Genomic DNA, 24,600 nt, shown 5'->3' with positions numbered 1-24,600 from the left:
TCCCACCTCCTGTAGCTCGCTTATTTACATTTTATTTTCTAATTTTCAATTGACCTCATGCAGGCCAAACAGAGACAGCCAAAGGGCCGGATGTGACCCAGAGCAGTAAAATGTTCATGTCTGATCTGGAGAATTGATGGATAGGAGTTTGGGCAACAGAGCTTTCCCAGGAAGTGGGCAGTAAATCTTATCAGAGAGGCCCAAATTGCCCCTTGGATGGGGGAAAGGAGGAAGAAGTTCAGCATAGCCACTTCCTACCTAGAATCTCTTAAGATATATCTAGTAAAGTAGAGAGATATAGCTTTAATCTGGTAAAATTTAGTCCATTAGGTGTAAACAAAAGATTGGATTGGATTAAATTTTGCTATGTTACATTTGGGCTTGGGCCTGATAATGGCTATGTTTAAACCAGTAAACGAAGAATGCCATTGGAACAGAGTATAAACTTTAATATGCCCCCAAGTATACAGACATGCAAATGCATATCTATTAAGATACCATCTTATTTCAGATTTGCAGTTTCTCATACTGCAGCTGCATGAGAACGTTTTTCACTGAAAAATATGGTATATTATAAGCAAACTCATCCCATTCAAATTTTGAAAAACAGACTGTCCAGGTGAGAAGAAAAGAAGGTACTTCTAAATATTTTTTTCTCCCTAATAGTAAAATATATGCTGATCATTTCTAACTAGATAGATTAGCGAGCACACATGAATGTATGTATTGAGAGGCATTGTTAACGTAGAAGATAATTACTCAAGATCAAACCCTAGTAAGAGTAAAATAAATAATAAAACCCTAGTAAGACGACCCCTGGAATACGGCAACCAATTTTGCTCACCATATTACAAAAAAGATGTTGAGAATTTGGAAAAAATTCAGAAAAGAGCAATTAAAATGATCAAAGGAAAAGAACTAAAACATATGAAGAGCGGCTGCAGAATTTGGGTTTGGCTAGTTTAAAGAAAAGAATTAAGGGTAACATAGCAGTACTCCAGTAATTGAGGGACTGCCACAGGAAGAGGGGATCAAATTATTCTCCAAACCACCAAAGGGCAGGATGAGAAACAATGGTTGGAAACTAATCAAGGACGGAAGCAACCTGGAATTAAAGAGAAACTTCCTAACAGTGAGGACAATTAACCAGTGGAAAAGCTTGCCTTCATAAGTTGTGAATGTTTCATCACTCTAGGTTTTTAAGAAGAGACTGGACAGTCACTTGTCTGAAGTGGTAGGTTCTCCTGCTTGAGTAAGGGGCTGGACTAGAAGACCTCCAAAATCCCTTCCAGATTCTATTCTATTCTACTCTACAACGATCGGGATATTTTACCACGCTCTTTTTTCATTCACTTACTATGTACACACATAAACGTCTATTATTTACGAAAGCGAAAGCGTCTAATTTATAAAACCGAGCTGCGCCCAAGCAGCATTAAAACGTGTCTCGCTCTATTTCCTCCAAAAAAAACAAACAAGCAAAGTGCAGGCCCCGCCCTCCGTTCAAATATAAGACTTCCTCGTTACCCGCCCGAATTTGTTTCAAGGAGGCAGTGACGGATAAACGTCTGGTCACGTCCTCCAACCAATGACAGCGTTGCTTTCCCTACCCCCGCCCTGCACAGGTTAAGATTCAAAACAAGGCAGCGAGGACGCCCCGAACCTAAAAATCGAGGAGAGCTAGGGAGGGGGTGGCTGAGCGGTTGGAAAGACGAAAGCAAAAAAAAAAAAAAAAAGTCCGCTTGGCTTCATCCTTTTTGGTTGGCGCTGCCCGAAGGAGATCCACGAAGCAAGAACTGCTACTGTGGATGAGAAGGGGTGGAACCAGAACCCCGGAGCGTTCGAAAGGGGCGGGGTTGGTTGCTGAAGGCGGTGGGGCCGGTTGCGTGACCAGGGCTGCAGAGTCCTTACTTGCGCGGGTCCCCCGTTGTCATGGAGCTCACGAGTAGCAACATTCAGGTGTTGCTTCAAGCGGCCGACTATTTGGAGCGCAGAGAGAGAGGTATTCCCTTATTCTCTAAGGGCGTCTATGGCTCTTAACCGGAGGGCGGCTGAACTGAGTCTCCTCGGGAGGAAGGGAGCGAGTGGGAAAGCGAGGGCAGGTTGGAACCTCTAAAACATATACGTCTTTATATCTATCTATTCACACACACCAGAAGCCGAACACGGCTATGCTTCTCTCTCGCCTTACTGCGGACCAGATGCGTTACAATCGCAGAGGAAGCCGAAAACGCGAAAGGCCCCGAGAAACCTCCGGTAAGGCTTCTTCAGTTAGACCTCGGGCTGTTTGATTTTATTCCTTTTTTTCCTGAAGGCTTAAGACGAGGAGGAATACTATCCTGATTTGGAAAACCAAGTCTTGGAAAAAGGTTGTATTTCCTTCAGGCCAGAGGTTCTTAAAAGTGCGGTCTGGGGACCTTTTGGGGGGCGCGGGGGAGGGGAAGATCTGTGAAGTCAAATGCTTTAACATTTCTCAATTTTCATTTCTAATAAATATTACATTACCTTACCCATGGAAACCAAAGCTCTTTGGGGGCCTTAGTCATTTTTAATAATGTAAAGGTCGTCCTGGGACCAGAATTTGAGAGCCGCTAATCCTAGACCAAGTTTTTATGTTTTTATGTCTACTTTTAGTTTCATTTCTCTCACTATAAGGAGAAAAAGTACTTGGAAGAGCACTCGTATAGAAGAAAGGTACTATTCACGCAGGCGTGTAGTAAACAGGCCTTTCTGATTGAAAGAACAGGATATAGTCAAAAGGAAGTGGAGGCTGGGTGTGTAATTTAAGCAGGATTTAACTGCAAGCGTTGGAATATCAGGAAGTGTTTTTTTTAGTAGCAATTAGATTGACTAGTTTAAGAAAACAAGACAAATTCCTTTAAAGTTTCTGAATTACCTAGATGCTTCATAATGCCTTTTCAATTGAAAGACAAAGATACAATCAAAAGGAAGCGGAGGTTGTGTGTGAAATTTAAGCAGGATTTAACTGAAAGGATGGCTGTTGGAAGTATTTTTTTTTACTAGTAGTTAGATTGACTAGTTATTCCTTTAGTGTTTCTGAATGATGCTTCATAATACTTTTCCACTTGGTACTGAAGCATATATAGACTTGGGTTTAAATCTTTGACTTGCCTTTGAGTCTTCTAGATTTCATTATCTAATAACAAAACATTGAAAGATGAAGTATAGTTCATATTTGTTTATCTCTTTTAAGGTTGTGCAATGAATGAACATGTTAATATTTAAGTTACCAGTATTCATATTTTTAAATTGATTTTGCCACTATTGCATAAGCATGAGATTCTGTCTTCATGCAAACCCAGCAAATGTTTGGTTTTCTTTTGAACGGAAAAGATTTACTTCTTTGCACAAATGAGGAAGGTTGAAATTGAACAGAAGAGATTTCAGTTTGACTGAATGTGTGCTTAGTTTGCTTTGCTGAATGATGTTGATAAAAATAACTATCAATTGTTGGAATTTTAAATATAGTTCATCATTTTTGTTTTGTGTTTCTGTTTCCTCTCAGGTCTGTACACAATGAGCTGGAGAAACACAGGTACACTTAAAGAGGAATATTGTTCTAATTGGTTTTCTTTTTAGGCTCCTCTCTCCCACATTTTATTGGCTAGGGAAGAAGGATGGACTCATTTCTGCCTGGTCCTAGCTCTATTAATAACTAGGAAGCACCAATCCCTCCATTAATTTTGAGGGTCACCATTTAAAAATATGTTTTCCTTTTTCTAAACCAGGAAATGACCTTTCTGAGTCATTTCTTCCATTTATATGGAAGACTTCCCTCACCTGTTTCTCAATATTTCATACTATTTATGCGTACATTTAAGCTGCTTCCCAAGTTAACCATTTTCTAGCTTATGCAATACATCATACCATGAATTAAACAGGGTGAATTTCCATAACAAACTGAGCACCAACAAGAAGTGAATGAGCTTAGCACTGGCCAAACTTAGTTTTGGAAAAATGCAATTTCCTGGTCTTTATATTGCCCTGGTAAGAATATTTTATGAATTCAAGGCAGTGAATTCATGCTCCTTGTAATTCTTTTCCCGTTGATTTATTTTTCCTAAATATTTTAAGAATCTATTTCAGGCTACCTCAAGTGCAGATAGCTGGTTCTCCATTAGCCTGTTATTACTGGCTGTTCTCATTTCAAGTCAATGAAACTGAACTGGGAATGCAGCAGATGGTAGATAGTATTTTCTATGTAAGTATTTTCAAGTTGAAATGCAGTCCAAGGCCATTAACTCTTTCATAACATCTCAATGACTAGAGTTAGTTACATTCTTATCAGCAAGGGAGCATAAAAGATTAGAAATCCATGTTATACAGTGTTATGCCTAGTGAAACAGCAATTCTTAGATTTTCAGTACTGTAGTGCTATAAAATCATACATTAATGTAGGTAACCTATCCACCCAATGAATTTATCGTGAGTAGTAGGTGGCTAAACTCATTGGTTTAGTTTTCTACATCCCTGAGAATCAGTCTTGACAATGACACCATTCTCAGGTCCAAATTAGTTTTAAAAACCCTATCTCCTCTGAATTGATTTCACCCAGAAAGTGGTGACTCAATACAGAAATCCCTGAATTAAGGAATTATTGAGTTCAGACATATATTAATTATTTACTCTTTGGAAAATGTGGTTCTGCCTTGTTCTGGAGCAGGGGTGTCAAATTGGCGGCCTATGGGTCAGATGTATCACGTGCAGGCCACCCCAGCTCCGCAAAAAGGCGAAACATCACATGATTGCAACATGACGCCTCGGGTTTGACACCCGTGTTCTGAGTCTAGAATTCAATTAAGGCTTTACTTAAAATGTGATTGTCCACAAGTCTGTTTCTTCCCAGCAGAAGGGCCCAGCTACGGCAGTGTTTAGAACAGTTGAAGCAGCAGATCCCCACAAATACAGGACATTCTCGTTACACAATGCTTAGTCTCCTGCATTGTGCCAGATTGCACATTAAAGTAAGTAATGTACCTCGCTTTTTCCAGGAAGCTGTAACTGTAATAATATTGGGAATAATTAGAGACTGCCTTTCTTGACTGGTTTAGTTGTTAGTAATTTGCAAATGGTATTGAGGTTTCTAGTTTTAATATTTTATTAGAAATAACCCATGGCCTTTAAAACTGAAAAATAGTAATAATAAAAAAAGGTTTAAGCCTGATCAAGTCAATAAATGGAAATGAATGTTCTGTATGTGTTGTCTTGTTTTTTTAAAGAAAAAAAATTATTTTAAAAAATAAAATAAATGGAAATGAATAAAGAAGGAAAAACCAATTTGTCATCAGAGAAACTGTCTAGAGTGCATAAAGGAATTTCGAATCTCTGTTGGAAATGTGAACAATATGAGGGGACATTTTATCATATATGGTGTAAAAGCCCCCCCCCAAAAAAAATTGGGTACAAATAAATAAATTCAGAAGATTTTAAAGACAAATGTACAATTGAAATCAGAACTTTCTCATTTGGGATTAATGGATAGCTAGAAAAAAACATAGAACTTGTACTTTTACGTACAACATTTGCAGTGTATTCAAAAAAATTCAAGAGGAAAAAATTGACACTACCCACAATAGAGGAATGGTTGGTGAAGATGATGGAACTTGCAGAGATGGCTAAATTGACTTCCTTGATTACTGGAAATGCCTTGTAGACCTTTCCATGAAATGGAACAAATTATACCTCTCACATTCATAGTTTTGATGATTTGAAAAAAAAAATGTGTAGAAAAAAGTGAGCTTTTTTTTGTAATCATAGAATAAGACTATTATGTAACATTACATATCTGCTACAAAGAAAATCAGAAGCTTTTTTTCTGCACCCGTTTTGTTTCCTTTATTCTGTATTAGTTTTTATGTTTTCTTTTAAACTTTAATAAATTTTGTATTAAAAAAGAAAAACTACTGCCAGCCTTCAAGTAAATTTAAGAATCAATGAAAACAAAGGGAGAAATCTTTAATCCAGCCAAGAATAATTTTTTATAATTCCTTCAGTTTTGTGTTTAGCGTGGACTACCTAGCTTCCAGCTGAATTTGAGAAAGTGGCTGTGTTATTTTTTGTTTCCAATAGTAGCCCATGTGATGTTCCTAGGAGATATGAAATAAAAGCATTTCAATTGCAATTCTAAATATTATTTTCCATCCTTCTTTCACTCCCAGAAGCTAGAATACCAGGAACAGAAAGCTCAACAAGTGAAAGAGAGGCTACATTGTGAGCAGCAGAATTTGCACCAGCGCTTAGAAGAATTGCAAGCCCATCTGAATATGGAACAGGCAGAAGCAGATAGCCTGGATTCTTCTCGGGTCTCCTCTGAGCATTCTGACTCAGGTGGGCAATGCAGGTGGGCAATGCCCAGTAATGATTCTAGTGCTACATCTTCCTGATGCTGACAAGTTATGCAGCAAAAAAAATGCAGGGTCTGATAAGCAGAAAGTCACCAGCTATAGCAGTGATGGCGAATGTATGGCATGCGGGCCACAGGTGGCACGTGGAGCCATTTGTCAGGGCACGCGAGGCGCTGCCCTGTTAGCTGGCCAGCGCGCATGTGCGCACTGGCCAGCAGAGTTCACCCTTTTTTAAAGCCATTTTTCGCCCTCCAGATGCTTTATAGGAGCCTGGGGAGGGTGAAAAGAGCCTCTCCCGCCCTGCCCTCCAGAGGCTTCATGAGCTTCCCTGAAGCCTCCGGAGTGCAAAAAAGTGGCCCTACGGGCAAACCGGAAATTCAGGAAACGGACTTCCTGTTTGCTCAGAGGGTCGTTTTGATTGCTCCGGAGGCTTCAGGGAAACCTCTTGAAGGTCCCTGAAGCCTTCAGAGCGCTTAAAACGACCCTCTGAGCAAACCGGAAGTGACTTCCGCTCGGAGGGTCGTTTTGACTGCTTCGGAGGCTTCAGGGAAGCCTGAAGGTCCCTGAAGCCTCCGGAGGGCTTGGGGGGGAGCTGTTTTCACCCTCCCCATGCTCCTATAAAGCCTCTGGAGCCTGTGGAGGGCGAAAAAAGCATGAAAAAATGGGGAAGGGGGGGTCACGCCTGTAGTGCGCACATGCACACTGGGAGGGTCGCGCATTGCATTATGGGTGCTGCACGCCTGCACACGCCCCCCGTGCTCCCCCCACTTATGGCACGCAAGCCAAAAAAGGTTTGCCATCGCCGAGCTATAGTGTTAACGATAAAAAGGCATGGTAAATTTGAAGAATGACTGAGCCAGATTGTTTTCATTTTATAGGTCACATGGCTCCCAAGCAATCCTGGGCAGCCTAAAACTAAAAAAATAACTTACTAAAACAAAAAAAGGGAGGCAAAGATGGGAGGCTTATAAAATCTCAGAGCAGGGGAGATCATTCCAGAGGGCAAGAATTGTAACAGTACGTAAGCTTCTGCGTCCTACAAGATGACTTTAATCGACAGGACCCAGAATAAATCCTGCTGGATTGAACTGGACAGGCAGAGGCAACAGGGAATAAGTGGCCCCTAGGAAACCTAGCTATGCCTGTGTTGAAAAGTTATTTATTATTATTATTATTTGAATAAAGCATAATGCTAAGGTGGTTTTTTTTGTTTTTTGTTTTTGTTCTGTTGCAGAAGATGAAGTGGACGTAGAAGGCCTGGCATCTGCTAGCGTTGGAGATGTCATGACTGCCTTCAGTACTCAGCAGGAGCACAGCTATTCCAATGTCAGCAACTTCTGGTTATGGACAGAAGTTCAGTTAGGAGGGCAGCATTCATCTAGACAGGCTTCAAGCTTTTCAGAAATTACTTCGTGGCAGGATAACTGATACATGGCTATAAGACTGTTTTCTGTAAGTAAAGAAGAACCCCTCCTTTCTTACAAAAAAGACTATGCACCACCTCATCAAACCAAGTGCTGCATCTCCACCTTCTTCACAAAACCAACTAGGACAATTGTTAGAAGCTGACTATACACAACATATGCATCTTACATGCTATCCTAGTTAAGGTTTGTGGAACAGGCAAGTCCATTCTGCAGAGACTTGGGCTGGTGAGGAACGCTAGGCATTTTAAACAAAAGATAAACTTAGCTCTTATCTACAGGGAGGATTTTAAAAATCCATATCACAACAGGTAAATGCTGTGTTCAGGTTTTTTTTTTAATATGAAATGTGTCTTGCTGTTGAATGGACTAATAGTAAAGTTTTGCTTTAAGAGACCTTTTGCCATTGCAAAATCTAGGTTTTTCTGACCTTTTTTGACTCAAAGTGAACCACTTTAAGATGTATTCAGTGGGATTTTGATAACTATTTTTACTTGTAACCTAACCTCCTAAAGAGATGCAGTGGCTCAGTGGCTTAGACACTGAGCTTGTAGATCAGAAGGTCAGCAGTTTAGCGATTCGAATCCTTAGTGCTGTGTATCTGGGTGAGTTCCTGTTACTTGTCCCAGCTTCTGCCAACCTAGCAGTTCGAAAGCACATTAAAAATGCAGGTAGAAAAATAGGGACCACTTTGGTAGGAAAGTAACAGTGCTCTGTGCGCCTTTGGCATTGAGTCGTGCCCGCCACATGACCACGGAGAAGTCTTCGGACAACGCTGGCTCTTCGGCTTAGAAACGGAGATGAGCATCGCCCAAAGAGCTGGAAACAACTAGCACGCATGTGGAGGGAACCTTTACCTTAACCTAACCTCAGTAATTTGTAACATTTATTCACCAACAGCTACAAATTCTCTGAAGTCTCATATACAAAGGCTTACTTTTGAGTTGCATAAGAGGCAAGTGTAAATAGGAAGAAAAATTAAATCATTGATGAAAAACATCCTGATACTGAAATAAATTGAAGTCTAGTTTTTAATGATAATTACACCTTTAAGAAAGAAGATGATTGTCAGATTTGTACAGTCTCAATTAAAAAAAACATAAAATCTACAGACATTCTGGTCAACTTCCAAAGGAAGGGAAGCTTAAGTTAAAGTGAACCTTCCAGTATTATTGTACCACTCTGGCAGTGGCATTTAGTTCCTTCAGTGGAAAAACTGTTTTCTCACACATACTGTTGCTTTTTTGTAGTAGCTGCCTTGCCAGCAAAGTCCTTTGCCTTCTCAGTAACCGCCAAGGCAGTCTCCTTGGCGGTTTCCACTAGTGTTTTAGATGGTGCTTCACCTGTAAAATCAACAAGCCAAAAGTCCAGAAGTAAGTAAATATATTCACTGTACCTAGTTTTTCTGTAAAACTCTAGTTTGTTCCAATTTTGGAAAATATTGTATAAAATTTTAATAGACATTATCTATGAAGAATGATTTTACATTTTTAATACAGGTAGTTCTCAACTTACAATCATTTGTTTAGTGACCAAAGTTACAATAGCACTGAAAAAAAGTGACTGATGACAGTTTTTCACCCTTTATGATCTTGCAACATCCCCATGATCACATAATCAAATACTTGGCAACTGGCTTATATTTATGAAGTTGCTATATCCTGGGTTCATGTTAAATTTTTTGCGACCTTCTGACAAACAGTGGGGAGACCAGATTCACTTAACAACTGTTTTAATAATAAACACAATGATTCACTTAACTGTGGCAAAGTAGGTTGTAAAATGGGATATAACTGTCTCAGCAGCAGAAACTGGCCTCAATTGTGGTTTTAAGTTGAGGACTACATGTGGCACTTAGAACAAGTACAAAAAAGCAATTAAAAAATGTCTTAATCTACATTTTATATACTGCATTTTTAGTTGCTATTACAGATGTACCCACCTTGCATTTTGCTCAGCACATACTCAAAACCTTTAGTGGTCTTGGTCACATTGCTCTTGAATCTAGCCAAGCCAAATTCCTAAAAAAAGAGAACAGCCAGTTGAACAAGAAGCAAAGAGATAAAAATAGCCTCTTCTCTATTTATTCGGAGAGCTTAAATATTGAGCAATCAGCCTAGTTTTTCAGCTAGATACCAGTAGTCCCAGATTGTTTATTACAGGCAGTCTCTTCTTTGTCATGCATACACTGATCTGTAGCTCCCTTACCTGGATAGCACGGGAAACGCCAAAGAGACGGGAGGAGACCCAGGCTTCCCGCTTGACTTCCGTCCAGCTACTGTTTTCTGGGTTCTCTCTGTAAACACATCGCTCCTCCACTACCTGCAAGGGAGACAGCATTCCAAAGTAACAATCACTTCCCCAAACGTTCTGAGTCATTTTATGTTGCAGTAGTGGCGGTAAGTAAATGTAAAACATTTTACTGTTACCATCAGACGTGCATGGTTAATGTTCCAGGTGAATGTGGTCATGGTTCGATTCTGTAGGTCCACAATGGAATCTTCTAGGATATAGACATGGTGGCCAACATTAGGTGGAAAGAAGCGCTCTGCCCAGCGTGGCATCCGATTGGTTTTGGTTAGGAGCCTCCTGGAAAGCAGTTTCTGGTCATCAGTCACCTCTCGGTGTAAGATATCTTCTGTTAGGACATGCTTGCTGAGTAAAGAAGACAAGAGAATTTAAGATACTACCCTATGTTGTGCAACTATAATTAAATAGCAGCATAACACTCCCTACTTATCTAGTCACACAATTCAGTGGAGTCAAATAATACTATTTCTGTCTTAGCTACCCTATTTTCATATCTAGAATCTTTTATCAAAACCACACCTATCCTGATTGGGAAGGAGGAATGGAGAAGCATTGCTTTCAGGTTTACTTTTGACAGTTACAGTTCTATTTCTTCTTGTTGTGCCATATCCGTCATCGGACGTTGGTGATCATGTTGGCAATCCTATTTTTGTCCACAGCCGCATGAAAAAGTGCTGCTGAGTTTTGTCCAAACCAGCCCCTTAGGTTTTGAAGCCATGATCATCTTCTTCTGCCTGGACCTCGTTTGCCTTCAATCTTTCCCTGGAGGATTAAGTGAAGGATGCCGTATTTTTCAGTTCTATTAGCATGCATTTATTTTATTTCAGAATCCAATGGGCAAGACAAGTGGTCTCATGTTTAATTAGGTTGACCACCTTTTAATTATTTCAGCCAAATATAGGTGTTAAAGTAGGGAAAGTAAGTTAAGTAGGACAGTACACAATGACCAAGATTAACCTTATAAGTTAATGAGATCAGGATAAAAGAGGCTTTGCCTACTGACTTTGAGAAGATAAGCAGTTGCTAACTAAACTTACCTCAGGAGTATTATTTTAATCTACACTATTGGGGTCTTCCCCTAAGAGGGGCTCATTTTGACAACAGTTTCTTCTAGCACCAGTTAAACCGAGTCAAACCATTATTGATCATTCTTTTCCAAAGGAATCTTTGAATTTCTAAAACACCACCTCAACTTCCTATTATTTCAGCTTCCACTCTAAAAGCTTCTTTTAACCCACTGTAAGGTGACGCTCGAAGCAGCCACAAACCAGCTCGGCTCTGCTCGCTCCCTTCCTCCCTCTAGTGCAGTGTTTCTCAACCTTGGTGACTTTAAGTCCTGTGGATTTCAACTCCCAGAACTCCCCAGCCAGCTGGTTGGGGAATTCTGGGAGTTGAAGTCCACAGGACGTAAAGTCGCCAAGGTTGAGAAACACTGGTCTAGTGGGTCACACAGCGGCTTTCGCCATTAGGAGGGAAGAAAAAAAGGAAGGTTTGAGATTCACAATCCCTCCTTTTCTTCCCTTTGGCTTCATCGGGTGCCTTCCCAGGTTTACCTCTAGGGGGGAATCCCGTGTCGGCGCAGAGCTTCCCCGCGATCGAGACAGCAGCCGGAGCCACACCCGTAGTAGCGAGCAGGATGAATGAGACGAGGTTCCCCAACGGCAGCCCTTTGGCGTCTTGCCCCGAAAGAAGAACCCGCTCCGTGTAACTACGGTCCCTCTCCGCCCGGCCACCCCCCACGCCTTTCTGAGCCCCCCGGCCAGGAGACGAGGGCGGTTTAGAGCCAGTCCCGCCCGCCCGACAGGACAGAGAAGCGCCCCGTCCCTGCTTGCTCCCCCTGACCTGTAAGGGTTCGGGTAGCGCTGCCAAAAGGCGGTGAAGACTTGGTCCCAAGGCCCTTTCAGGACGCTCAGGGTCAGGAAGTACTTCCCCATCGGCTCCGCGGTCACCGATCCGGCGGGAGACGGGAGAGGAGGCGGAGGAAGGAGCCGGCGGAGAGCGCGGGAGGCGTCACCCGGCCCGGGCTCACGCTCTCCCGCCGTCCCGTCCCTGCAGTGGTAAAGATGGCGGCGGGAGCAGCAGCTGCAGGGACACCGCAGCCGCCATGCAGAAACAGGAGAGGAGTAACGACTTCCGCGGGGCGACGGCGGCGCTTCTTCCGCCGCTGCCTCCTCCCTTCCCTGCTTTCAGCCCAGGCCCCGCCCCCGCCCTCCAGCGCGCTTCCGCTCCCGGATGGAAGCCCCGCCCCTTTCCCCGGGGATGTCCTGGGAAACTGCTCGGCCCAGGCGGCCCGGAAGGAGGCCGCTGCTTCTCTTCGCCTCGTCTCCAGTAGCGGTGGCCGGCCGGTTCCAGCGACATGAGGCCGGGGTGAGTATCGTTGTAGCGTCTCCCACAGTATCTGCCGGGCCTCGTTCGGCGCTGCTGCCCGTGCTTGGTCTTTGGAACCAAGCGGTCCGTACCCGGCGTGCTCCGATGTCATGCTAAATGCACCGGGCAACCATTCCTCCAGTCCAAGTCAGGTCTTCCTTTCCGCGCCGGGGATTTCCCCGAGGTCGATTCCTGCCTCCCGAGCTGCCTACCAGCGGAACGGCTTCCCTTCAGACGTTGTGGGTGTTTCATCACTGGAGGCCTTTAAGAAGAGACTGGGCAGCCACTTGTCTGGAACAGTAGGGTCTCCTTCTTGAGCAGGGGGTTGGACTAGATGACCTCCAAGGGTCCTTTCCAGCTCTATTCTGATTCTGATGTTACCTACCGATATTAGGTGAAGTCTCTGAACTAGAAGAGTAAAAAGCTTGTGCTTCTAGTCTGGTGACTTTGTCTTCTCACAGGTAGGAGTATTTAGCGTGAGAAAAGGGGTTAAGGCTCTTAATCCAAGGCGCCATCACTCTTGGTTGCCAAATACAGAAAGAGAACAGAAGAGAAGGATGCCTTAGCTTTTGGTCAGATATCTTCTCTGTTGTGATGAATCACTGCACTTCCTCCTCTCCTTCCTCCAGGTGAACTTGCCTAATTGAGCTGCACCTCTTTGGCTGCTCCACCTGATTGAGTTGCGGGAGCTTAGGATCCCTCTGGAGGGCAACACTCGGCTGCGAGGGCAGGAGAATGAGCGGGCAGCGTGTGGATGCCAAAGTTGTGATGCTGGGCAAGGAATACGTAGGCAAGACCAGCTTGGTGGAGAGATATGTTCACAACCGCTTCCTAGTAGGACCTTATCAAAATGTGAGTTTTGTCTTTTTTGTGCTGAAAGATTGTCCACTCATTTGTACTGAATCCTTCACAATTCCATGCATTTCTTCCCCCACATTTCACTAAGTTCGGATTCTCAGGCTTGATTTTATTTTAATGTTATAAGCAACATTAATCAATATTAGCTGATCTTTTCAGCTAAGCACAGTTGGTCTTGACTGACAGTCAGATAAGATATTGCCTGGGAAATCCCAGGGCCATTGGCTAGATTGGATAGTTCCCAAACATCCAGGAGGAAACCATTTTGCTAAATGCTGCCAAGAGCTCCTTGTTTATTTACAGAGTTGTGTTTCCCTAGTGCAGAATTGAAATAGTTTATTTCTTAAGATCAGACTAGCCCCCTATCTTGCTGAGTGTTAAGGAGTGCTATAAAACATAGCTATTGAAGAAAGTCCTGAGAAAGGAGATCTGGTACAAGATGAAAGCCCCACTCTGGGTTGGGCTTGGATGTTATTGTTCCTGATGATCTTTTTAATATTCTTCTGTTACTATTATAGAACTACTGTTATAGTTCTATTGGATTTCAGAAGTTGAGAGTGAATAAATAGATAAATGACAACCCTGTGGCTCTAGTCATCAGAATTTGAATTTGAGATGGTTTTTACATTACTTATTGTGAAATGGGGAGCGGCTGATAAACTGAAGTGAAACTATTTCAAAAAGGAGCCATTTTAACTGGGGCAGAGACGTCTACTTTCCATTTAAGAGAGCTTTGCAGATGTTTTCTGAAAAGTTACTGATCCTCAATATATAGTGTCTTATCTGCCAGCAGGTGTTTCACTTAGTAATGCTCACTAAGAGAAAATGTTAAAACAGTTGTTTTTCCGGTTTACAAATCATTTATGCCACTGTTGCTTGGATAGGATCCATTTGCCTCTAAAAAAAGTATTTCATTCATGACCAGTTGTTTAATGACTGGTTTGAAGTTAAGATGGACTTCTCCAGAGTTCCTTATGACATGTTTTCAAAGATATGGAGGTAGCTTCTCCCCACCCCACCCCATCAATATGATCGCATTTTGGGCAATAGGGTCTTTGCAACTTCCCACAGTCAAGGGACTGCAATTTCAACATTTTTGCTACCTTCTGTTATTTACTTCTGGTTTGAGGGGCGGGGAGGAGAGTCCTTTGGATGAAATAAATTTGCTTAGCAACCACTATAAAAATATTTTTAAAAATGGATCCATTCACATGATGCCTTAAGTTAGGATTGCAGCAACATAGCTGTAATTCTGGGGTCATTTATGGTTGTAAATTGACTATGTGTACAGCTGCTTTCCAAAACTGACGGGGATACTATATCTGTGTTCACATCTACCTTTGTTATTTTAGACAATAGGTGCTGCATTCGTGGCTAAAGTAATGTCAGTGGGAGGTCGCACAGTAACCTTGGGTATCTGGGTAAGTCACGGTTGAAATAATACATATGTGAGAAAGTTTCTTAATTTTACTTCGCAATACTGACAGTAGGTATGTTTAATCAACATTTGCATTGCATTATGCATAGTACTATGTAACGTAGAACCATACTTTCCCACTAAGTGGAAATCTGACTCTTCTCCATTACCTTTCTCTAGGATACGGCCGGCTCAGAGAGGTATGAAGCTATGAGCCGAATATACTATCGTGGAGCGAAAGCTGCCATTGTATGTTATGGTAAGCATTCATTTGCATAAAGCTGCCATTTATGTTATGGTAAACATGCATGTTGGCAGATTTCTAGAGCCAAGCTGACCGTCTTAGCTTGGAATATCGGGGAAACTGCAATTAGAAGATGCCAGTTGGAAAAGGCAATATTTTTTGTACTGTTCAGACATCAACTGCTACTTCCATCTAGCTCTCCCCATCCCATGTTGCCACTTGAAGAAAGTCATTTCACCCTGAATTATCTTGTAATCGGCTCTAGCTAAAATCTGTTGCTACAAAGGGCAGAATGGAAGGAAGAACTACATCTATAATACAGCTGGGTTTGAGGGCAGTGCTATAGAAACTATTCTTCTGTTGCATCGCCTAGCAATCATAGTTGAGCTGCTTGACAGCAAATGTTATAGACTTAAATCTAATACAGCATTATGAGACTCGTCCTGGTCAGGAAATATTATCAGTGGGGAAAATCTCACTTTATAATCAAACAATTTCATATACAAAAGTGCTTAAACTTTTTAAATTTTCAATATTTCTGCATAGGTAAGACCTAAAACATTCTCTCTTGTCCACAAAAGTCCTAAAACTAGATAAAGAGAGCCCCATTAAATAAGATATACAGGTAGTCTTCAGTTGATGACTGCTTTGCTTATGGTATTGAAAAAGTAAATTTACGACTGATCTTCAAACAAGGCCATTGCAGTGTCTTTGCAGTAGCCTCACAGTCATGCGATTAAGATTTGGAAACTTCACAACCGGAGGGTATTTATGACCATCATATTGTCCCTGTTATGGCCCCATCGGATCCCAGTTTGGAGGAGGAAGAGGAATTAGAAATAGGATCATCTGACGGGGATGGCACGGATCTGATCTAGACTTCCTGAGACAGTAAAAATCACATGCTTAGTCCCAAAACCCCTCTTTTTATTTAAACAGCTGTGAATTATCCTCATTCACAGTCCGTAATGATTCACAACCAGTCTTGAAGAGTCCAACAGAAATCTGCCACAGTCTTTCAGAGTAAGGCTGATAAACACCACCTTTCTATTCCTTGAAACACTGCCAGAGACCTAATTGCCAATTAGTTTTGCAAGGCCAAACAGAGCACAGTCAAACAGAGCTTCAGAGTTTAAACAGAGCAGAATGAACAAAACTGCTTCCTGCAAAGGCTCACGTCCCTTTGCTCCTCTTTTATGTCTTATGGAAGGGGGCCAATCATCTCCAAGCCTTGCTCCCAAGTCGCTCCTTTTGTCTTAACTGCAGACCACCACAGGCTCCCCTGGAATGTTTGGAGAGGTCAGGAGCTGAGGATGATGATGTCCTAGGCTCTTCAGGCATTGGGGGAGATGGTCAACCAGATGGGGAGCTGCCTCCCCTCACAGATACATGAGGGGATGACCTGCAGACGGGTGATGGTACGATTGAGAGGCAGCATATCTCCTCTATTGAGGAACAGCAGCCTTCCCCACTCGATCCAATGGCATAGAGAGTAGAGTAGAGACAAGCTGAAAGGAGGTCTGAGAGGCTGCTTGGACGAAGGTCTCCCTGCTTTGCTTTGGCATGCATTTCCCTGGCCTTGGAAAAACCTCTGCCTTGTATTCTGCCCGTGGAATTCGACTCTTGTGTGTGGACTCTGGCCTTGCCTTATGGATCTGGGATCTTGTGTACAACTTAGGGACCTTGCTTTATGGATTTGCACTTCACTTTTGGACTTCCTCTCTGCTTCTGCGATCTGGCTCATGGTTATTGGCTTTGTTTGTGGAACTGTGGGTCGCTGCCTTCAGGGAAGTTTGGGGTGGAGCTTTACCGGCCGTGCAGGACCATTTGTTGTGGAATTAGCAGAGCAATAAAGGACTCTAGGGAAGCCTGCCTCTGCCTAGGCAACCTGGGTCAGAACAATCCCATGGTCACATGATCCCTATTTGTGAGCTTCATTGTTGGCTTCCCATAACTCAGTGGGAAAGCTGAGCTACAAGTTGTGGTCAAAAGACATCAGCAACTGCAGATGATTTGCTTAATGACTGCAGCAGAATTGACATGAGTCTTGAGTTTAGTCACATGATGTTTCACTTGGCTGCATTGCTTAGCACCAGAGCTGCTTGTCCCAATTACAGTTGTGAAGTGAGGACTATCTGTTCTAGCTCATTGGTTTATTAAAGAAAATTATCTAAAGCTACACATTTCTGTATTATAAAATTATGTGAACCTTTAGGATTAGAAGTTCAGGGAAATTGTCAGCTGGTTCAATCAACGGGCTGATAATTAGATATGAATGTGGAAGGTCCTACCTTATATAAACAACAGAATTCTGGATATTCACTTTCAAGTCTGATCTTCACAAAACATGAGTGTTGTGGAAGTCTGTCACAATTTGACAAAAGGATATTACTGAAGACTTCTGAAAGCTGTTCTGTAAGGAGGAATGGCCTAAAATTCCTCTAGCTCATGTACAGGACCGATCAATAGTTCTTGGAAATGTTTAGTTGGAATTACTGCAACATTGGGAGTTCACTAGTTACCGAAAACAAAAGTTGGCTTATTTTTTGTCGTATACAAATATGTTCCTTTACCTCAGTTTTCCTCAAATAACTTGTGTGTAAAACATACAACATATTTTGGCAGAAATACTGACAATTCAAAAAGAACCACGCATTTTTAAGCACTACTGTATACAGAATTGGAATTGTACTGTTGTGATTTAATGAATCGTGTCTCTTTGGGAAATTGAGCCAATAAAAATGTCAGGTATCCGATAACCTCGCTTAACATGTACATAAAATAGCCCAAATGACTATAGTGGCTTTATTAAGAGCCCTTGAGGAAGATACTTCTACTTTCTCAACTGAATTACACCTTCTAGTATCTTGACATAATTTACTTATGCAGGGATGAATGGAACTGCTTAATTTAATTCCATGGGTGGGATCTAGTCCTGACACTTCCTCTTTCCACAGATCTCACTGACAGAAGCAGTTTCCAGAGAGCAAAATTCTGGGTGAATGAACTACAGAACTTTGAGGAAGTACGTTGATCTCTATTTGTAGACAGAGAAAATGGGGTACTTGGCTTTTCCAGGACAACTTCAAGGAAAACTCTGGGATGATGTTTATGGGGTCCTATCAGTGGTCTCTTTTTATAATATATGGATTATGGTTGTTTGGATGGTTCAGATGATCTGTTTATGGTTTTTCTGTTGTTTAAATACTGCTACTAGTTTTTACAGAAAATAAATTCCCTCACCCCCATAGGAGATGCTTATGGTAGGCACCGATGTAGGGAATTGAGACACTGGAAATATATTTTGGGAAGCTTGACTTGGTCATTATCGAATTAATCCCCCAGTGTTTATTAAGTTCAATACTGCTTTTGGGGACCTTCTGAGATCTTTCTTGTCAAAATACTAAACAGAATGAAGACACACTAGATTTCACAGTATAAATATGAACTCTATATAGCAGGGGTGGTGGTGGTCAAACTCGATTTCATTGAGGGCTGCATGTTTGACTTCGGAGGGCCGAGGGGGGGGGAGTATAGGGTGTGGCTGGAGTGGGCGTGGCCATGGTAGGCATGACATGGGACCACATCTCCGCACACATGGTTTTATACACTTATGGAAATAGATAGATGTACATTTCTGTGATTTTGCTTTTTCAATATATACTTGAACACCCTGTGAGAGAGAGACCAGATCCATAGGAAGACTAGAACTATAAATTGTTGACATAGGCTATAGTAGCAGAATCCTGCAAGCATGAAAGGTAAAATATTTTACCTTTCTTCCCTTTTATAACCTTCCGAGTCAAGGACGGCCTCCTGCAGCACTCTGGCAGCCAAAACAGGCCACTTTTGGGGGCCCATTTTGGCTGCCAAAGTGCTGCAGGAGGCTGTCCAGGCCCAGAACAGGGCCCATATGCGTCCCCCCCCCCCCCGTGTCCGAGTAGCGGAGGCACCACGGGCCTTTACTATTTCCAGGCTGGCCCCGCAGGCCAGATCTAAGCACCCTGTGGGCTGAATTCGGCCCACGGGCCTTGAGTTTGACACCCCTGCTCTATAACGATTCCTGTGAGGAGCAAAGTGTCAGTGGACTCCTCATATGTTGAAAGTACTAGCCTTGTTTTCTTTCTTTGTAGAACTGCAGGATCTATTTGTGTGGCACCAAAAGTGACTTGCTGGAAGAAGATAAGAGAAGACGAGAAATTGACTTCCATGATGTACAGGACTATGCAGATGGTGTGTTTTTATTTTATTCTATTATATATCAGGGTCCTTCTTGTCCCTGCAAATCATTCATAGGAGGTCCAAATATTCCATTGACTATGTCTTTGGAAAGGCAAACCATGTTTGTTTTTTGGTTATAATTCCTCATGAAGGTGACACTGCTTAACAATTGCTCAGTTTTGAAAGGAGGGCAAAGAGTTCTACTGACGTCTTTTCTAAAACAGCAGTTTACGCTTTGCAATGATGTGAGTTAGGTGTTGCCCTTCAGGGAAAATAATGTGCATCCACCTTTTTGGAGCAATGTCATTGGCTGGAATATTCATGTTTGTTGAAGGGGGTGGGGTGGGGGGAAGAAAGGGAAAATGATCTGATTCCAAATGGCTGTAATTTTGTATAGATTTCTCCTGCTCTAGATCTAGCCCAGAGGTTGAGGGTTGTAATAGTTGATATATTATTGGTTACTAACTTTTGAGAGTTTTAGTACAAAACAAAACATTTATCCTTGCCTTCTGACATCATTCCAGAGATCAAAGCTGAGCTGTTTGAAACCTCAAGCAAGACTGGACAGAATGTAGGTATGTATCTTGTTTGTGCGCAGTACATGCATTATGCTAAACATGTCTGGCATTCTTGGAACAACCGAATTCCAGAATAGGCAGAATGTTTTAATCATATGTTCATTCCTCTATTTTTCTCTCCTAGTGTTGGAGATAAGATAGTGTGAATGGAGTTATTTTATCTTTTCTTGATGAGAAAAAAACAAACCAACTATTTTTACCTTCTCTTCAGCTAGAACTACAATATAATTCTAGCAGATCTGTTCAGAAACAAGTTATACTTAGTTAAATTAACTATTCCACTGAGAGTATACAAATAAGACTAAGAGGGTTACCTTGCCTCAGCAGTTTATCAAAGGGATTTTCATTGGTTGCTGTATTTTGAGTGTTTCATTGCTCTGTGTGATTTTACTATCTCTATTTTTTTAAGATGAGCTTTTCCAGAAGGTGGCTGAAGATTATGTGCATTTTACTGCTTTTGAGTTAACAGGTGAGTTGCTGAACCAGGCGTGTTCTAAGTATCTACATCCACTTCTAAATCATTTGTTGTATTCCTGAATTAAAACATATATCCAGCATATTAGTCCCTGTGAAACTGAGACCCGGAGACCTTTAACTGAATTTAGGAGAATAGTTGTGAATGTGTCCTGAGAAGCATGGAAGGCAGCAGAATCAATGAGCATCTTTTCACACTCCTGTCTTATCAGTAACAAGGAAGATTGGGAATAATGACCAGAGGAAAGGTATTGGCTTTTATGCATTACACACATTTAAGTGAATTGTGACTGCCAAATTTTCCACAGAAATTTTAATGGAGCCTTAACTTTGATTTGTTTGAAATCTGTACAACTTGTATAACCTATATGTGTTTACTTTCAGAGGACAAAGGAGTTGATCTGAATCAAAAGAACACTACCACCTATTTTTACAGCTGCTGTCATCACTGAATTCTTTATTTTGCCAAAAGTAACATTTTCCACCAGATTGCAATTCATGCTTTTTCTGGTGGGTCACATCTTCTACTTGCTACTTGGAATGCCTTGCCCTTTGGATATGTAGAACATCATTTGTTGGCCGCTATCCAAGGAAGCAGAAGAGATCAAGGATATGGATATGCTGCAAAATGTGCTGCCTTGTTGAGTGGAAGATTTGATTGCCTTGTGCTCCCTTCCCAGCAGATATTGACTAAATTATTGAACTGTGTCAAGAATTATTATTTTTCATCACTATGCACAAGAGACCTTAGGCTGTCTTGGGTTGTTTCTGCTATTTTGAAGATGTTGCTGATTCTTAAGCTTATTTAAATGGCTTCCAATAAGTTATCTACATGTAAATAAAAGGCAGTGTGGTCTTTTGTGTGGGATATGGTCAGCTTTCTATTTCTGCTGAAAAATTTTCAGATTATTTGGAGCAGCACTTGGGGATGAAAATTTATCTGCAATTACAGTATGTCCAGAACTTCAGAAAGTTAGGAAAAGAATCCGTGTCCTGGTTTTACTACGTCATACACAAATGGCAATCGTGACCACAGGTATGTTGTGACCATCCTAAGCATCAAGAGAGGTAAGTATCTCTCCTTCAGCTCAATCATAAGTAGGATCACTGAACAAGTGGTTAAGTAAAGTGATCCTACTTATGATTGAGCTGAAGGAGAGATACTTACCTCTCTTGATGCTTAGGATGGTCACAACATACCTGTGGTCACGATTGCCATTTGTGACCTCCTTTTGTCAGTTTCCTATAACCAAAGTCAACAGGGAAATGTATAGGTTGCAAATAGTGATGGTGTGATATTCTTGTTTAATGATGGCAACTGAAAATGCAGGAATTTCTGTCATGAAGTGACATGGTTACATAACCTCACACTTTACAACTGCATTGCTTAGTGATAGAAATGATGGTATCGGTTATTGTTGTTAAATGAGAGCTATCCATAGGGGCCATATGAGGAAACTTTTTAACCTGCAAGTCATCTCAGAGTGGTTCTAGGGATGACCATCAGTTTCTGACAATCAGTAGCTGTCAATGTAGCAACAGAAACAACCCTTCTTTCAAATAGGGGTCTCTATTGAGATAGCTTAATCAGAGTTGGCCAAAGTAATTTAATACAACAATGCATACAAAATAAAAAGGCCCAATACTATTTAAATCTTCACACTGAGTAGAACTACATACGGTAGGTAGTATTAGGATACTGGAGTTCCAATGCAGTTACAGTGGTGGAATATGGGAACTAGAGAATGCCAGAAGGCTGTAGAGCGAGATTACAGATGTAATCATGAAAATGCTTTTCCTTTCCTGACAGGTATGGGTAGTAATGTTTTCTTTGATAAACACTAGCAGTATCAAGATGTTGGATATATTACACTTCGTTACCTGTTAATTTGTCACTGGAAAATGGTTTTTCTACCATTGGACTTTTAAAAATAGGACCGAATCTTTTACTAAGACACTAAAAAAAAAGCTGCACAATGTTTTGGTCAATGATAAGACAGAAAGAAGCTCCATTAATTCAGGATGGTGAATAAGCAAGTTACCTAAGTTTCTAGCTATAGTAAGATAGAAGTTAAAATGCCACATGTTAAGGATCCAGTAAAAATCGCATTTTAATTTTGCAGCACACTTTCAACAGTTTTTAATAATTTAGTCTTGGACAGTTTTAAAAGTCACCAGAAATGAGCATGACTTCACTTTGCCTGAGAAGCAGACAGATAACATTGTGCTCTCTTGTAAGCTAAGCACTGTTGGGCCCATTAACTGTTTGAAGGGGTTAACTGCTGTGAAAGTGAGCTTTCCTTTAAAGTAGATTTTAATGTTCTGCCAGACCTTAATGAGACAATGCACACAGATAAGAGTAAAGTTAAACTTTACTTTACAGTAATTACGTTCTTTTATATACAAAGAATTACAGTACATATTTTGGGAACACCTGGTAGGGCAACCTTCCCCCCCTCCCCCAATTATTATAAATTTCACATACAGTCAACTAGGTATGGGAAGTAAGATGAAAATAATAATCCAAAGACACTTTATCTTCTTCCAATGTAGCTATTCCAAAAATTTCTTCTGACAGCCAGCTCTCTGAATTGGGCAGCTCTGCATAGCCATATAGGGCTGGTTTTTTCCACAAATATAGGTATTTGCTTTGTTGACTCCTTTTCATCATCCATGCAGGTAAAATTAAGCACTGGAGGGATATGGCAGCATATACTGTTTAGATCTCCTGCAAACAGCTCTGCTTAGCCATAATTCCCACTGATGCCCTCCACAATCAATAACCAACATGCCTGAGAATGAAACAATGCATATTGGAGAACCAATTCTCTCCCCCACCCCCTCCGTCCATCATGTTAGCATTGCTAAGTGCTAATTACCTTATCTGACTCATTTTTATTTTGGTTTCATAAAGACAACGTATGATTTTTTTAAAAAGTTTAAAATCACTTTTATAAATGACCCAAAGTACGAACAATAGTTCTGCAGCTGTTTTAAGAACTGCAACCCCCAAACTTATGTCATAAATTTGTTAGTCTCTAAAATGCTGCAAGGAATTTGCTTTTGCTGCAACAGATAAACACAAGATCCTCTTCCACCATCTCCCCCCACCCCGAAACAACATTATTTTTGTTTTGAGCCCTCAAATGTGTAAGCAAGCCACTCTAAATACTTTTGACCACACCCTAGGATAAGGTCTTAGGCTTTGACAAAAGCATCTCTCTTCAGATGATGACAGACCTAGACCTAGCAAATGTAAAATCATCACACCGTAAAGTACAGTATCAAAAAATGATCAATGGGATATCCTGCTGCCTCGGGGTTTTTTCAACTTTACAACCGAAAGAGCATGCTCTCTGTAATCTGGCTTAACTGTTGAATGAGCAGAATGCACAGCTTCAGGGATTTATCTAGTCAAGAGTGCAGGATGAATTTGAGCTGCACTTTCTGCAACTTTTCAAGATGTTGCCCTTCAGAAGCACAAAGCATACCTGAAGTCCAAAAGGACTAGCGCATTCAAGTGGCTGTCACATCAATTGTTCCCTACCACCCTGAATATACTAACAACTGCAAACCTAGACAAGGAGACAGAAATGTGTCCATTATTTACTGTAACTTTCTGTCAATGTTTGAATAGGCCAATGCATCTTTATCTTGGAAGTGAATGTTATCTCAATTCCTGTAATGCAATGTTCTTAAATGGTCAATTAGTTTCAACAGCTTTGTACATTCCAAGGAATTCAACCACACTGTAAAATCTCATATAGCAACACAAGGGGTAATAAATTCTTTTTATGTAGCTCATTAGTAATTACGTGTATTTGGAGGAAAGACTTTTAAAAAAATTGAACATAAGCATATGAATGCTGCAGAATGTTACATATAATTCTAAATTCCCATTTTTAATTAAAAATACGCCCACATTTTAAAACTATACATCCTAAATGAAAGAACTTGCAGTCAATTTACCATCTGCAGGAAAATGCAGAAAACTGGTACAGAGAAGCATGAAATATGGAATGGTTAGCAGCACATTACTGAACCGTTCTGGCCAGAATTCTCCATATACTTCAATATTATCACAATCATGTATAAACAAGCCCCATTTAAGCCTCTGGGAAATAAACATACGTTTAACTTGTAACTATTACAAGACTGACCAAGGAGTGCCCTCAATTTAGTTTTACACTGTACACATCCCACAAGTAGCCTATATATTAAAAATAAACCTTTTAACAGCTTCATGTGTTTCTAAACAGATCTAGGCACCTGCAGGCTTTAAGGTTCACTTCTCCCTTCCAAAAGCTTAGATAAAATGTTTGGAAAAGGGAGAGGCACGAAT

At 41.2% G+C, this 24,600-nt stretch overlaps 3 protein-coding genes across 7 annotated transcripts; 2 read left to right on the top strand and 1 right to left on the bottom strand.

Moving 5' to 3' along the window:
• The first annotated feature begins 1,576 nt into the window (after positions 1-1,576).
• On the top strand, positions 1,577-8,656 carry MXD3 (MAX dimerization protein 3). 5 transcript variants are annotated; one of them, XM_081939561.1, is made up of 6 exons: positions 1,577-2,002; positions 2,157-2,256; positions 3,527-3,556; positions 4,868-4,985; positions 6,180-6,348; positions 7,600-8,656. In XM_081939561.1, exons 1-6 carry the CDS (start codon positions 1,933-1,935, stop codon positions 7,791-7,793), a joined length of 681 nt encoding a protein of 226 aa, XP_081795687.1. In that variant the 5' UTR covers positions 1,577-1,932; the 3' UTR covers positions 7,794-8,656. The 5 variants fall into 5 exon arrangements, with proteins under 5 accessions (XP_081795687.1, XP_081795689.1, XP_081795688.1 ...); XM_081939562.1 differs by having other exon boundaries at positions 1,583-2,002; positions 4,871-4,985; XM_081939563.1 differs by lacking the exon at positions 3,527-3,556 and having other exon boundaries at positions 1,578-2,002; positions 4,871-4,985.
• A 146-nt stretch (positions 8,657-8,802) lies between these two features.
• On the bottom strand, positions 8,803-12,278 carry PRELID1 (PRELI domain containing 1). The gene is made up of 5 exons (XM_081939566.1): positions 11,942-12,278; positions 10,219-10,444; positions 9,998-10,111; positions 9,732-9,810; positions 8,803-9,132 (listed from the first exon to the last, which is right to left on the bottom strand). Exons 1-5 carry the CDS (start codon positions 12,031-12,033, stop codon positions 9,014-9,016), a joined length of 630 nt encoding a protein of 209 aa, XP_081795692.1. The 5' UTR covers positions 12,034-12,278; the 3' UTR covers positions 8,803-9,013.
• A 54-nt stretch (positions 12,279-12,332) lies between these two features.
• Positions 12,333-21,114, top strand: RAB24 (RAB24, member RAS oncogene family). Its single transcript, XM_081939568.1, has 9 exons — positions 12,333-12,466; positions 13,096-13,318; positions 14,677-14,745; positions 14,922-15,000; positions 17,943-18,010; positions 19,119-19,218; positions 19,731-19,781; positions 20,194-20,253; positions 20,643-21,114. The coding sequence occupies exons 2-9, from the start codon at positions 13,202-13,204 to the stop codon at positions 20,708-20,710; spliced, it is 612 nt and encodes a 203-aa protein (XP_081795694.1). The 5' UTR covers positions 12,333-12,466; positions 13,096-13,201; the 3' UTR covers positions 20,711-21,114.
• Positions 21,115-24,600: the final 3,486 nt, after the last annotated feature.

The sequence above is a fragment of the Natrix helvetica genome, assembly GCF_964273705.1.
Source record: "Natrix helvetica genome assembly, chromosome: 1".
Lineage (NCBI taxonomy): Eukaryota > Metazoa > Chordata > Lepidosauria > Squamata > Natricidae > Natrix > Natrix helvetica.
The sequence above is the reverse complement of the archived record's forward strand: the minus strand, read 5'-3'. Positions and strand labels throughout refer to the sequence as shown.